The sequence below is a fragment of the Nipponia nippon genome, unplaced genomic scaffold (genome assembly GCF_047370975.1).
Source record: "Nipponia nippon isolate SJK-2023a ecotype South Korea unplaced genomic scaffold, ASM4737097v1 scaffold_9, whole genome shotgun sequence".
Taxonomy (NCBI): Eukaryota; Metazoa; Chordata; class Aves; order Pelecaniformes; family Threskiornithidae; genus Nipponia; species Nipponia nippon.
The window spans coordinates 494,824-509,659 of NW_028262413.1; the positions used below are offsets into that span (position 1 = coordinate 494,824).

Consider the following 14,836-nt stretch of genomic DNA (forward strand, 5'->3'; position numbering starts at 1 on the left):
CTCAAGCACTGACAGGTTTGGTTTATGGTGTAGTTGGTCTTGCCCTGAGGGAGGAGAATCGACTATATATACTGCCTTGTGGGTACATTTTCTGTCCTTCTATGATGCTATTGTTGGGGAGTCACAAAAGCAATTTGGGGATTTTTCCCAGTATCCCAGTGTCTCCTGTCTTACTTCATAGAAGGGCTTGTGGCTTTCCCTCCCACTTACATGCATCATAAAAGATAAAAGACCAGATCTCACATTACGCTGATCCTCTCCCAAATTTTTTTTTCAAATATATTTTCATAATTTTTCTTAAGTTAGGTTCTTTATTCACAGATCTTCCGAAATACTTTCTTCTTCTTCCTCTGAGCAAGGGTTTTGTTCTTACACTAGTAGGCTCTCTGATTTTGAATGTTCAGCAGAGGGCAGAATTTCCTACATTATAAGCACCTCAGTGTCAAATCAATTTGTCACAAGAATGTTTATTTTAAATGTGCAATTTACAGTGTAACAGTGACTAGTGATAAAAACCTATAAATTATCATTATTCGTATATTACTTTTTCCTCCATGAAGTTGTAGATAAAATGTAGTATCAGCAAATGTTAACACCGTACTTCCCAAGACTTGCATCTTATCTTGTTTAAAGAGAAATGGGTAAACATTTTGTTGATAAGATTATAGTAAATATAACTTCCTGTACGGCTGAAAGAGCTAGTTTGAGACATTTAACCTAAAGTACAAGATCAAGGTCTCATGTATTTTCTGTAAGGAGCGAAGAAGGTACAACTGTTGAGTTTGACTTCCCAGTGCGACTGTCAAGAAAAGCTCTGTATCGTGGCAAGAGATCGTGCAAATAATCCTGTGTGGTATACGTTTTTAGTTCACAGACAACATTTATGCAGCAATACAGTGCACTTTGTATGAATTCAGCTACCTAGTTACGTATATTGCAAACAATCAGCATGCACCCAGCAAACTTTTAAAATCTTCTGATACAAAATCTTTATGCAAATAAACCAGGATGTGCTAAATATTTCACCTTTTTTATGCCAGTATGAAGAGGGGAAGAAACGAAGAAAGCCCAACTACAGCAGTGTGGATCTTTCTGAGGTCGAGTGGGAAGACAGAGATGATGTGGTAAGTGACGTGTTTTAAAGCCCTGTCAGAAGACATGGTTGCATCCCACTACTGTACCTGGAAACTGTTTAAGTAGTTGTTAGAGGGGCCACCTGACTGCTCTCAGGAAGGGAAGGACAATAGCTCCTTTTACTTCATTCAGAATTTTATACCTGTTTTGTGTTGATTCTTCCTTGCATATGCATATACCACAAACACAGACTCTTTGTATCTGTGGCAAAACTCATCACCCTAGCGTTCTCCATGCATCCCATTGTGTATTTTTGCTGGATAGCAAATAGAGTGCTAGAGAAGGGAACAGACTATCTCTTTAGGGCTGGCCCAGACAACTGCTGAAACTCAGAAATGAAGGAATGAGTTTAACTTCTCTCCGTAAGATCCTTCTTTCCTTAAAGGAATTAATGAGAGCTCTTTTCCTCAATGTACAAAACCAAAAAACATCAGACGAATGAACAAAATTGGATCCTTTGACCTCTGTTCAGAGCACAGATTCACTCCAGACTCCTGATTTCAGACATGGGTAGCTGCAGAACTATGCATTCTATGTCTGTCAGCTGTTACGCACGCAATCCTTTCCGTTAAACTAATTTTTCAGTGCTCCACCTACTCTGTAGTTCAATCTTTATCTTATTCTTTCTTACCTTGCAGGCTTAGCCTTTTCTGCAGTACTGTATCAAAAGCTTTCCTTATGTCCATGGCTTAACCTTTGCCTGGTCTTTCTGTTACTTCCTCAATAAATCTGATTTGTTAGGCATGATTCGTTTTGTGTGAATCCGTGCTGACTGTCCTTAATTAAATCATAACTTTCCAGGTGTTCCCCTTTCTGTCCTGTAATTTAGTTTTTCCCATAAGTTCTCTACTGCCAAAGTCACGACTGCATGTCTGTGTTTTTCATAGATGTCTCCTCGATCCCTTCTCAAATATCAGTATTGTGTTAGCTTCTCTCAAGTCCCTCATACCTCTACTTTTCCAGAGAGGTTTTGAATATATCCACTGAAGGTTCCCATATTTACTTTGTCATGTCCTTCCGAAATCTGGGATGGATCACGTACAGCTGCCCCTGGAGTCTTGTCAGCCTTCAGATGTACTAATTTCTTGATCCCTGTTCTGACAGAAGCCTATATTTTCTTTCTTTCTTACAAAATATATATCTTGCATTCCTCCCTGTCTCCACCCCCTTTGTGAATAGTGAAACAGTTCATTTATGTTTGGAGCAATGTCTGTGTCATCAGGTGATAGATTGTCCTCATCCTCTCCTAGGAGGCCATCTTACTTCCTTATTTAAGGTTCTGTGTTGGAGTGCACACTCAACCTATTTTTAATGTTTCTTGTATAGCTTTGTGCCGTTTTGTATGCATACACTATTTAAGGCTTCCTCGTTAAATTTTCGTATACCGTAGCAGCGTTCTGCAGTCTTGGCAGTCGCGCTGACTTCATGTTTTATACCTTGGCTTTTCTCTTATCTTTGATCACGTATTACTCAACCAGTTCCTCTGCAAATGACCTTTTAAAATTTCCTCCCTCCTTTCAAATATTATTGCTGTAGTTAAGTACAGCTTTTAAACCTCCATGATTTTTTTTCTTATTATTTCTCTTCAGTTTGTTTTTTTTTTCCTTTTTATTTCTTCCAATACTTTCTCTGCTTAATTTTTACAGTTTTAATCACTCATTTTTAACCATATCTTAGTAGAAATTCAGTGGTTCAGTTAATGTAACATTGAACTATTTCTATGACATTGAAAATTCAGTTTTATTTATAATTGAGATTCTATTTGAATACACATGAAAGCAAAAAGTCCAGATTCAGCTCTATTTCTTTTGTTTGAGACCCCTAAGCTCTGTCACTTTTTCTGAAAATTTCTAGCAAAAATTGAGTTTTGTCTATCCGTAAACTGCAAAAAGTTTTATTTCACATTTTGAAGAAAGACACATACATCCGTTTTATCTGACTCTTTCCCTGTCACCTAAAAAAAAAGTTTGTTAAACAGTATTTTTAATTGTAACATAGGAACAAGCAGCCTTTCCAATTGTTTCATCTTTTGAAGGAGAAAAGCAGTTAATCTACATTACAAATGGACTAAATTGAGCATTGCATTTGTAGAAAAGAACCAGGTCTGTTGCCCAATGTGTAAGAGTGAAAAAATGGATAAATCATAAGTGAAATTAATTTTTATAAATATTTCATACATAACAGAAAAAAATAGATATTCTGTTGTATTTTGGGGCAGTGGTAAACACAATTTTCAGTACTCGTGTGTAATACAGGTGTGTTGTAATGACTTCCTTGAATGATCCCCATCTATCAATGCCGATAATTCACTAGTGCGTGCCTGAATAAGCAGGCATTCTTTGCTAAATAATCCCCCAATAGATAGGTCTTGTAAAACAGCCTACAAATCTACTGTTCGATGATTAGTGACCAAGTGTTATCTGAAAAAACAGCAGGTTAAATATTGTAGAAAAAAGTATTAACATTCCAAACGTTGTCCTAATACTTCAGCAATGCCACACGCAAGGGGAGACCTTCATGCAAATGCCTAGATAGGAAAAAATGCAATGTCAAACAAATAATATTTTACAGCTATTTTTATAATGGTATATCATTATAAGTTTTTTGTGTTTGTGTGAAATAATATGTAAGTCCTTTACACGATGTTACTAAGACCTTCAGAGGGGCTGATGGTCAGAAATACTAATAGAAGAATGAAAGAGAAGGAGATACAAAATAACGTAATATTGGAGCTACAGGCAGAGTCATTATTGGCATTAGAGCTAGAATGAGAATGGAATTTGAAGGAAGTTCTGTAGATTATTGTAATGAAATCCATCTCTTTATGTAACTTTTCTGATGTGAGGATCCAAATGAGCGTCCAAAAAGTGTGTGTTATTTTTGTTGATCTGTTGTAATAGGCAATTCCTTAATATTGTTAATTTCGAGTGAAAATGGTAAATATTGTATAGGAGATTTAAAATTTTGTGAAGTAACTTACTGACTCGAGCTACATATGGCTCTGCTTCACCCAAGGCCTTGGATATGATGTTCTTGATTTTTTCCAAGCTTGGGTAGTAAAGCATTGTTTATTCAACTGTAGAGGGAAAGAATTAATGTATTCACATAGCTGCTTTTATTAACATAGACTACTGGTATATTTTTCTTCCACGAAACACTTACGTGGAAGCTGATTAAGACATTTTCTTACTTTTTACCACATTAATTTAATGGTTACATAGTTTTCCAAGAATATAGAATGATCTCATAGTATAGGAGTGAAACTGGGTTGTTAGCAATTGCTTGGAAGATATTTGGTTGAAGGAGTAATAATGCGTATTACTCTGAAGAGGTGAAGAAGTAGGTTTTCTCTAGTCATCCAATAAGGAAAAGGTGGCAGAACTAAGGTCAGAATTTTTTTTCACCATAAAATAGAGTTGGTGTAAATACATATTCATCAGTTCGTTTTCCAGGTTAACAGTACCTGCTATCTTGCCATTACTGCATTTTATTAGAAATAGAAATCTCGGCATGAGCTTATTAAGCTAACAGTGTCTTCCAGCAAAGTTTGGGAATACGCAGTACCAAAGACAAGAAGTTTCAATTTGGCCAGAAACCTTTTTCTCATTAACTCACTTCTTAAAATTCTTTTATTATAATTTCTAGCTGAATGAAATATTTTTTCCAAATAAAAAAGACCATGAATGAATGTTTTGGGGCTTGAAGCCAACTGAGGCAGTACTTATTTTATGCATTTGAGGAGGGAGATGAAACTGCAGAAGAACTGAGAAACCAGATTACAAAGCCAAGAAATGTAATCACAGCAAGCAAAAAAAAAGAAGAAAAGTAAAACTCTAAATCCCACATGCAGACTTGATCTTAAACACTACTGAGAGTTTGGAGGCCCTTGTAGTGAATCTATGACTTGCCTGAGGCTTGTGGGAGGAATGGGTCTTAGACAACTGCAGGCACCAATAGGAGAAAAATGAAAACCATGTTAAAGATAAATGGAACTGTTCTGTAAATGTTAGAAAGTAGATGGTTAATTAAGACCAGCTCTCCAAGTCCAAAACCACAAACTTAAAATGGGAAAATATTTCCAGAATTGCCTATTATGTATTGTTAAAAAAAATCTACAGTAAAATACATGGTTTATTTTATACATGCCTCCAGCTAAAAATTATTCTTTTACACTCACTGACAGAAGAGTAAGACTGTTAATTCAAATCTAGATGCCTCAGAATTAAATTTAAAGAGCTGCAAAGTTTGCAGTTTTTGATAGGTCAGCCATGCTCAACTCGTTCATGAGAATAAAACCAGATATTTCACTGGCAAGTTGGGTCATTCTCTTGTCACTCCATACTAACTCAAAAAGCCTGCAGAGTGCATTGATATGACTGTCCCCACAATTTTTCATTAAAGTCTCACTGAATTGCCCAATCTGGCATGAGGCATTGGAGAAGGGGAGTTATTTATTCAGCAAGAACATGATGTCCAAAATTGTGTTCAGATAGATAAGCAATAGAAGAGACATAAAAATGCTCATTTTGTCAATATTATTCTGCATTTTGAATATCCCTGAAGAGGGAGTGTGAATTGATGAGTGGTAGTGCAATTGTCCTGTTGTAATGAAAATTACAGCTGCGAAAGATTTATCGGTGCTTCTTGCCACAAAAAATCCCACAAGTATAGCAACTTCACTTTGTAACTGATGCAACCACCTTAAACTTTCTGCATCTGTGCCATTAATTAAAAATATAAGCAAAAGTCACTTCTTCCATTCGTAAATCTAAAAGCATTCAAATAAAATACTTCCATATATGGATGGTATAACTGCCAAACAGTAACTTTCTTATTTATTCCCTAAAATCCTGAACTGATAAATAGGCAAACTCCAAACGCTAAGGGTGAGGATTTCTCAAAAACCACGTCTTGTCATGCTTCAGTTTCAGGCCAGAGGCCCTGCTCGCAGACCGGCTGCGTCAGGGTGGCGTGCACGCGGCGTTAGGGACGCTGCAGGTCGTCTGGGCTCGCAGGGCTGGGGGACAGCTGGGGTTTTTTTGCTGCTCCTTTCATCATCGTGGCATGTTCACCCAATAGAGAGGCTGGGCCAGCTGGTGTCCTCTGGGAGGAAGGTTCTTTCCTAGGGAGCTAATAGGTGTGTTAAGGGAAGACTTTTTAGAGGTGATGGATAAGGGACTTGGCAGCACATATTTGGGAGCCTGCAGCTCATGTAGAGGCTAGAATGAAGTTACTGAAAAATGGTGTTTGTGGTAATCTAAAAAGTAACAGTTTTAACTTGCAGAGCAGCAGGTAAATCATTATGTATAAGCCCTTTTTCATTTATTTTCTGTTGTCCCTAGCTGTTTTGAGGTTTTGGTTTATGTAGTAATGACACCTGTTTTTGAAGGGGATTTAAAAAGTCTTTTGGAGGACTTTGAGAGGGAGAGTTCCAGACCAATTCTTACAGCTGTGACTGACCTAGGGCTTCCATTACAGAGACAAACTGTATTACCGTGCAAGGGGGGCCGGGACACCAGTGGGCAACCAGAGGGAATCACAGAGCACTGCAGCTGTGTTCCCACTGAAACAGGTTACGGATCAAATGGGCTGTCATTCTTTTGCTAGTTCTGATTTCTGATGCAGTTTAGGATGCAGCCCAACGTAGAGTATCAAGCAGAAGCAGAATGAATAGTGTAGGGTAAGTGGGGTTTTCTCTTTTTTGCTTTGCTATTATATGTGTAATTGTTGATGTATTTAGACACTGAGCCCTGGTCTAACTTCAGCTAAATCCAGCTGGGAGCCTAGTCCTTATCTTCCTATGGAGTAACTGTAGAATAGTAGTCAATTACACTGTTTATCCCACGTAAGATCCAGGTTACTACATAAAGAGCTATTTTACCATGGTGGATGCTGAGAGCTCCTATCTTACATACCTCAGCAACTTGCCTAAATTTGTGTGGCAGGAGTCTTGGCCTGCGCAGTCAATAATAAAACCTGTAAGGGGATTGTTCAGTGTGTAGTAGAACTACTGAAAATGAAGAAAATTAAGTACTGCTTAGGCCAAATGAGTGTACCAGAGAGCTCAGAGTTGAAAGAATTACAGAAAATGCAAATAAAGGAATTGACACATATTTCCTTCATTTCAGCTCCGAAACGCAATGGTGAATCGGAAAACAGGGAAATTCTCCATGGAAGTGAAGAAGACAGTGGACAAAGGGGTACAATGTATAAGATATTATTCCAACTAACTATAAAGCAAGCAGCTCATTTTTTTTTAACAATTTTTAAGATTGCCGTACATATGATTCACTGCAGTATATTTTTTTCACTCACCGAATTTTAAGCATTGCGTGTAATTTTATCAGTGACTAATTGCTTGATCTTTTATACATTTCTTATAGCAAACTAACTTCTTCCCCCTCCCTTTCTGACTTTCTTGTTCTGAATCTAGAAGCGGGTATTGGTGATGACAAATGACTACTATTATACAGACATCAAGGGTACTCCATTCAGGTAGAGCCGACCATAATAAATGGACTTTTCATCAGACCCATTGGATTTGCATTTATACAGAGCTTGTGAACTCATTAAAAGCTCATCAGCAAAAGTTGACAATGAAATATCCTTGGACAATGCTGAAAATGGCAAGGAAAAGGAGCCTACCAGCATTCCTTTCAGCTTTTCCAGGGATGGAAAGTTTGTGCAAGCTCACACAGGCAAACTCGCAGTGTTTGTCATGGCTTACGTTTCATTAAAAAAATATTCAGTTGAGGTTTACATTGAACGAAAGGCTTTCGCAAGTACTTGGAGAGCTATAAATACTATAATCCGTTTAAGTAACTACATATTGAGCCCCATTTTGATTTTTTTCCGCAACAAAAATGTAATGTAAAATGAGATAGTATTTCACTTCCAATTTGAGGTTTGGATATTTTGTTTCTCTGAACTACCTTCAGTGTATTTGTATAACTAAAACTGAGTAAGTCAGCCATGTTATTTTGGCATACATCTTAGGAGAAAAAAAAAAAAAAAGAGAAGAAAGACAGGAAGTCACTTTAAAAATGCTCATATTTGAATTCGAAATAATCAATTAATAAAAGAATAGCAACTGTACCTTATGCTTAAAGCGGGAGAATGATACTTGCAATACTCAACTGGATTTTCTTCAATGGAACCATTTCACAGAACTTGAGCTATATTTCTCCATAGAGAAAACATAGGCACATTTCTCTGATCTCTAATGCGTGTGTTTATTCTTGTTAAAATTCACACATGGGTGGTAAAACTTAGTGGGTGTTTTGTTTTGTTTTTTTAATTTGGGGGGGGATGTTGTTTGGTTTTTGGTTTGTTGTTTTTTTTTTTCCAGTGACACTGTCATTCTCACCCTATTTAGTAAACAGATATGGGATTACATGTATGCATGCAGTGCAAGTTCTGATTCTTAGGACAAAAATATAGTAGGAAAATTGTTCTGCCTTCTTCAGCATGGTCTGTATCTAGTTTTGATGGGTAGGAGTATAGATTCAGGAAGACAGCGAGGGCAACATTTATCATAATACACATTGTAGTGTCCGTGATGCTTACTGCTCAGCCCATTTCCAGATTGAGCTGTTGATTGCAGCATGCGTGCTCTCAGAGTTGGTGCCTCTACACGTGCTTAAAGTATCAGCCCATGCATTTTTGTGTTACTGATTACCGGCAGGTTCCTAGCCTGATATAATTCCCTTGAATGAATGAACGTTCAAAGGTATTCTGTGTATGTGTTCAATAGGAAGAGGCATGGGATCCCCCAGCCAGTTCATTAAACTTGAATAGTTTAAATGGTAGACTAAAAGCCAAACCAAAACTGGGAATGTAACCGTTGAGAGTTTATGAAGCTGAAGTCAATGCAAAACTAGCTAAAAATATGAATCACAGAAAGATTAGTCCAAGAGGAGTCATGATGCTGTTGTCACATATGAAATTCTTTTCCTCTCAGTAGCTCCATTGATTCCCATGCTTTTGTAGGTTCTCAACAGCTTGGTCTTATTTACAAAAAAATGTTTCCTTCATTGTAAGGCCATGGGCATGTTCAAGGCTCAGCTGAAGAAATCTCATGCTGAGTGAACAGCAGTGAGGTTAGGGGGGCTCATGTATTAGTTTGCCAGAGAATAATGGTTTACTGCATCTCTAAGCTCACATAAATACAGCCGATTGTTGCAGGCACATCAGAACCGAAACAGCATTGAAGCAGCTAGTTGAACAATACATATGATCAGTGAGGGTTTGGAAACAAACAGTTTTAAAGTTAATCATAGTACACTAGCTGGAAATGTTAGAACTCAAAATAGCTCTGAATGTCTGATATTGTTTGTCTCACAGATTTCAAAGTTTGCTTTATTTCTCTGCACAGTTTAGGTGTGGCTCTCTCTAGAGGCCATGGAAAATATTTCTTCAGAGGGAATGTAACTGTAGAAGAAGGTAAGATACCTACCTTCTCATGTTGCTTACACAGTAGTTTTATTGTTGATTTGGTAGACCTAAAGCTTGTATGTTTGTCTGCAGATTCCATAAGGGAATTAGATTTTTCTTTTTTTCTTTATAGATCTTTTACTTCATGGGATTTTTCTCCTCATTTATATTAAGCATAGTCAGACTGTTTGTGAATCTTCTTTAGATGGGGATCATCTTCCGTCGTTCTCTCTCAGTGTTCCAGAGAATCACTAGGATCCGATGTTAATTATTTGTGGTGTTTTCTGAATGGAGTAACCGCTGAGAGCACTGTAATGGCTATGGCTTTTTTGTTCACAGACTATACATTATGAAACCTTTCAGAGCTACAGCTGCTTTGGGCATTGTCTGCAGGGGTTTACATTTTGCATTTTTTATAACAGTAGAAGTAACCGGGGGAAGAACTGTTCGTTCTTTATGGTTTTACTTTTTGATAAGTCCACAATTAAAATTAGTGGAGGAGTCAACTGTGAGTGGTGATAAAGTTGTTTGGCAAAAAGATCAAAAACGAAGGTTCCTGAAGATGACGGAAGAGCAGAGGCATTTCAGAAGAGTGAAGAGAGGGTTGAGAAGTTTTAGCAGTTGCTGAGCAAAAAATGTTCCAATTGAGGAATGCTGTCTGAATTTATGCTTAAGTCTCAATTTCCAACTCTGCTTCTTGTTTTGTCAGTGATGTTAGACAAGATAGTTAATTTCTTCAGGTCTTCGTTCCTCAGCTGTATGTTGGGGCATGAATATGTTCCTGTACGCAGGAGAGATGTAAAAAGAAATGCTTTCAAGTTTGAGTCACTTGCCCAGCAAAACCTGTCTAGATAGAAAGAGCACGCAGGAGACTTGGAGCTGCTTACTCTGCAAACTGTTCCCAACATACCTCTCACCTATTCTCTTTAATCCAGCCACACACCTCAGCCGGTCTGTCCGATATTTCCTCCCGGATGCATCACCAGAAATGTTAACATAGCCATAACTAACTGGTCCTTTTCTCCCACTCTTAGCTGCACTGATCCTCCGTCACTGACACCTCGCTGTCCTCCCCAAGGACTATAATTATAGTTCTAGTTTTGACTTCCTTGCTTTCCTTCGTCACTGTAGCTCTGCCATTGTTTATTATGTACTCAGGGGGTTTAAACCCAGACCCTGCCTTCTGAACCCTATTTGCTTATTGTCTATTGATAAGTGTTTTAAGAGTTTTTAAAATTGCCAAAGTACATTTTATTGTGCTGTATAACTAATGATATAGTTTTTATTTACAAGCATTTGCGTGACCTGTTAGTACAAGAAACCTATTCTGAATGATCCCGTAAATTGCTGCTTGTGTTCATGGGTTGTGTGCTTAGGTTTTGAGGGAATTGTTCTTTTTGAAGACTTTTTTTTAAAAAAGAGGAAGAGAACAACTCTCGTGAAATGAGAAGTATGTATTTTAGCATAAAGACCTTTACTAGCCAAATAGAACAAGGGAGTACGAATAGGAGTCTTTCTCTTTGCTCAAGTTTTCTTCTAAACCTCAAATATATCATGTAATTTGTATGAGTTAAACATATTAGCACAACAAAGTTTTTTCTACCTTTTCAGTTTTAGATCTGATTCAGTTGGCTTTTGCCAGTCTGTTAGACCCCAAAGTGTATTTGAACATAGTTTACTGTGATTTATTACATTGTGGTAATAATGCACTTTTCCAAGAAGGAAAGGTTTATGTTATGGAGTGTATGTAAATAACCATCTGTTACCCAGACTGCTCCCTAAATGACCCATTATTATTCCTGTTACAGGTTTACATGATTTAGAACACCCTGATGTATCTCTAGCAGATGAGTGGTAAGCCTTAAACAAAGCATGAAATTGGTGTCTATTACCCTTCTTGGTTTCATATTGTTCGTGCTTGCTGAGCCCAGTTCTTTATGTTTGAACACAAAGAGAGATCATGCTTATACATACTAACATTTTAATGTTTTGGCAACGTGTGTTCACAGGTCCTATTGCAACACTGACTTACATCCTGAACACCGTCAAATGACTCAGTTAGAAGCAATTAAACGCTACCTCACAGGAAAAGAGCCATTGCTCCAATGCAAGTATTTTGTTAAATATGCACATAGTAGGCTTTACTCCAGCTAAAAACTGTTGTACTGAACCTTCTACAAAATGCAAATTGACTTAGTTTAACCAGTGATAAATTGAGATTGGATTGCTTGGCTGATGTCACTTTGGAATTTCATTTGGTTTTGAGCTTTTTTCCAGGCTATCAATAAAGATATTGACGATACAAATTTCTGACTGTTACGGTAAACAATATGCCTGAATCAAACATTCAAGTTTCTGTTCAGATGGTGTAGCTATACTATGCAATATTATCGTTCCATCTGGTTTTATAAGTTCAACGGGATTGGTCTGAATCAATCCTTGGATCATGCTTCTAAAGAATATGCCAGATATTTCATGAGTATTTTAGGGAGAATGTGTATGCAACTAGCATTTCTGAACTGCAAAGCAGAATAAAAAAAATTCAGATGGATAAGTGCATATTTTGTCTATTTGCAGAAATGTAGAGCTTTTGCAACTGTTAGTAGACTTAATTGTTTCAGCCTTATGTCATGTGCAAATGCGAGCATTAGATAATATGTACATGAATGTGTTACATGAAGTAGAGATGCATTTTTTGGTTTTTAATCTAAAATTGTTGTTAGTGCAATGAAATGATATCTGAAAAAAAAACCCTACATTGTGGTAAAATACCATGTAATATCACATAGTAAATGCTTCATAGTGCAAAAAGTTTGAATGCATATCACAGATAAAATATAGTACAGCGTAAAAAATTATTGTTTAGTCATCTAAAAAAAATTCTCTCTGTATGCACATATGTTTACTGATTTTAATATATTGTAATAGGTGATAAAGAATTGATCCAGGAAGTTCTGTTTGATGCAGTCGTGAGTGCACCAATTGAAGCTTATTGGACCAGTCTAGCATTAAATAAATCAGAGTAAGCAAGCTGTGTGTCAGTCATTACGTGTCAGTCATGGGGGAATTTTTAATAGTTATGCTGCTGAACTGGTGGAATACCTAACAAATCCTGGTATGCGTGAAAATATTAATCGTTTGATCCTAAATGCCACCAATTTTGAGCTCAGTGTTAAGTGCTTATGTTGCAGTGTACATCGCGATCATTAGTTGTAAGGTTACCCAGTTTTCACAATGTTACTAATGAAGCTGTATGCTAACTACAACTTACAGTTCTGAGTATTTCTAACAAACAGGATAGAGTACTTTAGAAATTTAACGCAAAATTTACCAAAATTGTTGATGGAGTTGGTAATTTGTCTCACAACAGAGAAAAACTTGCACTAGTAAAATAAATGATTTCTTTAATCCTTTTTTGTTGTTGTTTTTCAGAACTAACTGGGTTCTAGGTTCTTGTTACAGATACTCAGGAGATTAGCTGGTCCTTTTTAGAGTTTATATGTTTTACTTAATTCATTTATGTTATGATGTACTAAGGTGTTAAGTAACAAGATGTCATATAAGGGAAAACAGGTGTTAAGATTAGCAGTTTGCCTGAAATACTGTGGTAAAAGGGCAATTCTGGAGATTATCCTGAGTAGATTTTGCTAAATTTGAACTGCTTTTTAAAAGTTGAATGAAAAAATATATTGCTGTAAAGCACATACTCATACTGAATGAGTAAAATCAATGTGGTAAGACCTGGTTAATCAAACTAAGGATTATCCAGTCTCCTCTTAGAAGATAAAGATAAGAAAGTGTTGCATGCTAATATACTGTAGACATTGATGAATTTATATAGAGGCATAAGGTTTCTTGGAATCCTCCTACACAAGGAATTAACAGATCCAGTAAACACAAAGACGACAGTTGTGGAGGAATGCTAGCGGGAGACTTTTGATCCCTTTTCATATTCTAACTTATGCTAATGAGACAGGCCAGTTATTGAAGAACGAAGTACGAGACAGCAAGATGGCAGAGACTGTGGTCCCTGCTTTTGTGGTGATATGACTGAAGTTCTTGCAGCCATACCAGAACGAGTTTTAAAGTAGCTGGCTTGGTACTGATAACAATGCAGCAACAGAGTTCAGCCTGAGCTACCTGCCGCATTTTTTTCCTAAGGTCTAGAGGCTAAAGCCTGTCCTGATGGCAGCTATGTTTGACTCTGAGCTACCTGTTTTAAATCCAGCTTAGTTTTTGCTTGCTTGAGCAACAGTCACACCTATGACTTAAAGCATAGATGTACCGCAGAAGTGTTGAATGGACTGGGAGCAAGGCCTGCAATTCCTGCCCATCGAATCACTGGGTGCCAGTGGTTATTAAATAGTTGATATATAGCTATGCTGCACCTTTTTATTCTATGGCTTCCATATAATCACTCCCCACAAATCCTACCAAATTTACTGTCTTTGACTTTTTAGTGATTCTTGGTCTAAATAGCATTTCTACATTGTATGTTTTCCAAAACCCATGTGACTTTAACTTAAAAAACAGCACTTAAAAAATACATAAATAAGGGAACTATATTTAAAATGATCTTTTCTCAAAAATGTGTACAGTTGTACTTTCTGTGACCAGTAATATAGCTTTATCTGTTTACTGTCTGGAAACATTATCTTTACTTGTGTTCTGCTCTATTTCAGAAACTCTGACAAGGGAGTGGAAGTTGCCTTCCTTGGAACACGGACTGGACTATCTCGTATCAACCTGTTTGTGGGTCCAGAACAGCTTACTAATCAGTAAGTAACAAAGCTATGCTTGGCAGCCATATGAGAAAAGAAGAAAAAAAAATGTTTATTTTTAGGAAGCCCATCTACTGTTTCTTCCAGGGTTTTACACTGATGCACTGGAATACATAGAACAAGTTAGAAAGATTTTATAGGATCCCTTAGATTCTTTCTTCAACTGGAACATTTGGAACCATGAGCTATTTTACACCTGTAGCCCATACATTTACTTCCCCCCCCGCTCCCTTGGAGTTAGCCTCACATCTTTATTCTTCAGAGCAGAATTATGAATATGCTACATCTGCAGATGATGGGAGGTTTTTTTTGGTTTGATTTTTTTTTTTTTTTTTTTTTTTTACTATCCCATCTAAAAAGAAGTATCTGTAGGCTTTTTCAGGGATTTTGCATCATTGTTGTGGAAATTTTTTGGTGTTGAAATAAAGCCAAGTAACAGAAGTGGACTTGGGTGAAAGAGTAATTGGGAGATCTCATCATTCAAGAGT

General features: G+C 37.0%; 1 protein-coding gene across 7 annotated transcripts in view; it reads left to right on the plus strand.

The window, feature by feature from the left end:
- The window catches only part of CACNA2D3 (calcium voltage-gated channel auxiliary subunit alpha2delta 3), a 458,323-nt gene that overhangs the window by 351,622 nt on the left and 91,865 nt on the right, over nt 1–14,836 (plus strand). For all 7 annotated transcript variants that reach the window (XR_015701497.1, XR_015701498.1, XM_087744701.1 and 4 more), the window contains 8 exons: nt 1,041–1,124; nt 7,263–7,334; nt 7,568–7,629; nt 9,509–9,576; nt 11,376–11,421; nt 11,577–11,674; nt 12,496–12,589; nt 14,250–14,345. Coding sequence is in view for 5 of the 7 variants with exons in the window: in XM_087744701.1 (XP_087600827.1) it covers nt 1,041–1,124; nt 7,263–7,334; nt 7,568–7,629; nt 9,509–9,576; nt 11,376–11,421; nt 11,577–11,674; nt 12,496–12,589; nt 14,250–14,345 (620 nt within the window). In the remaining 2 variants the exon portion in view is untranslated. The remainder of the gene's footprint in view (nt 1–1,040; nt 1,125–7,262; nt 7,335–7,567; nt 7,630–9,508; nt 9,577–11,375; nt 11,422–11,576; nt 11,675–12,495; nt 12,590–14,249; nt 14,346–14,836) is intronic.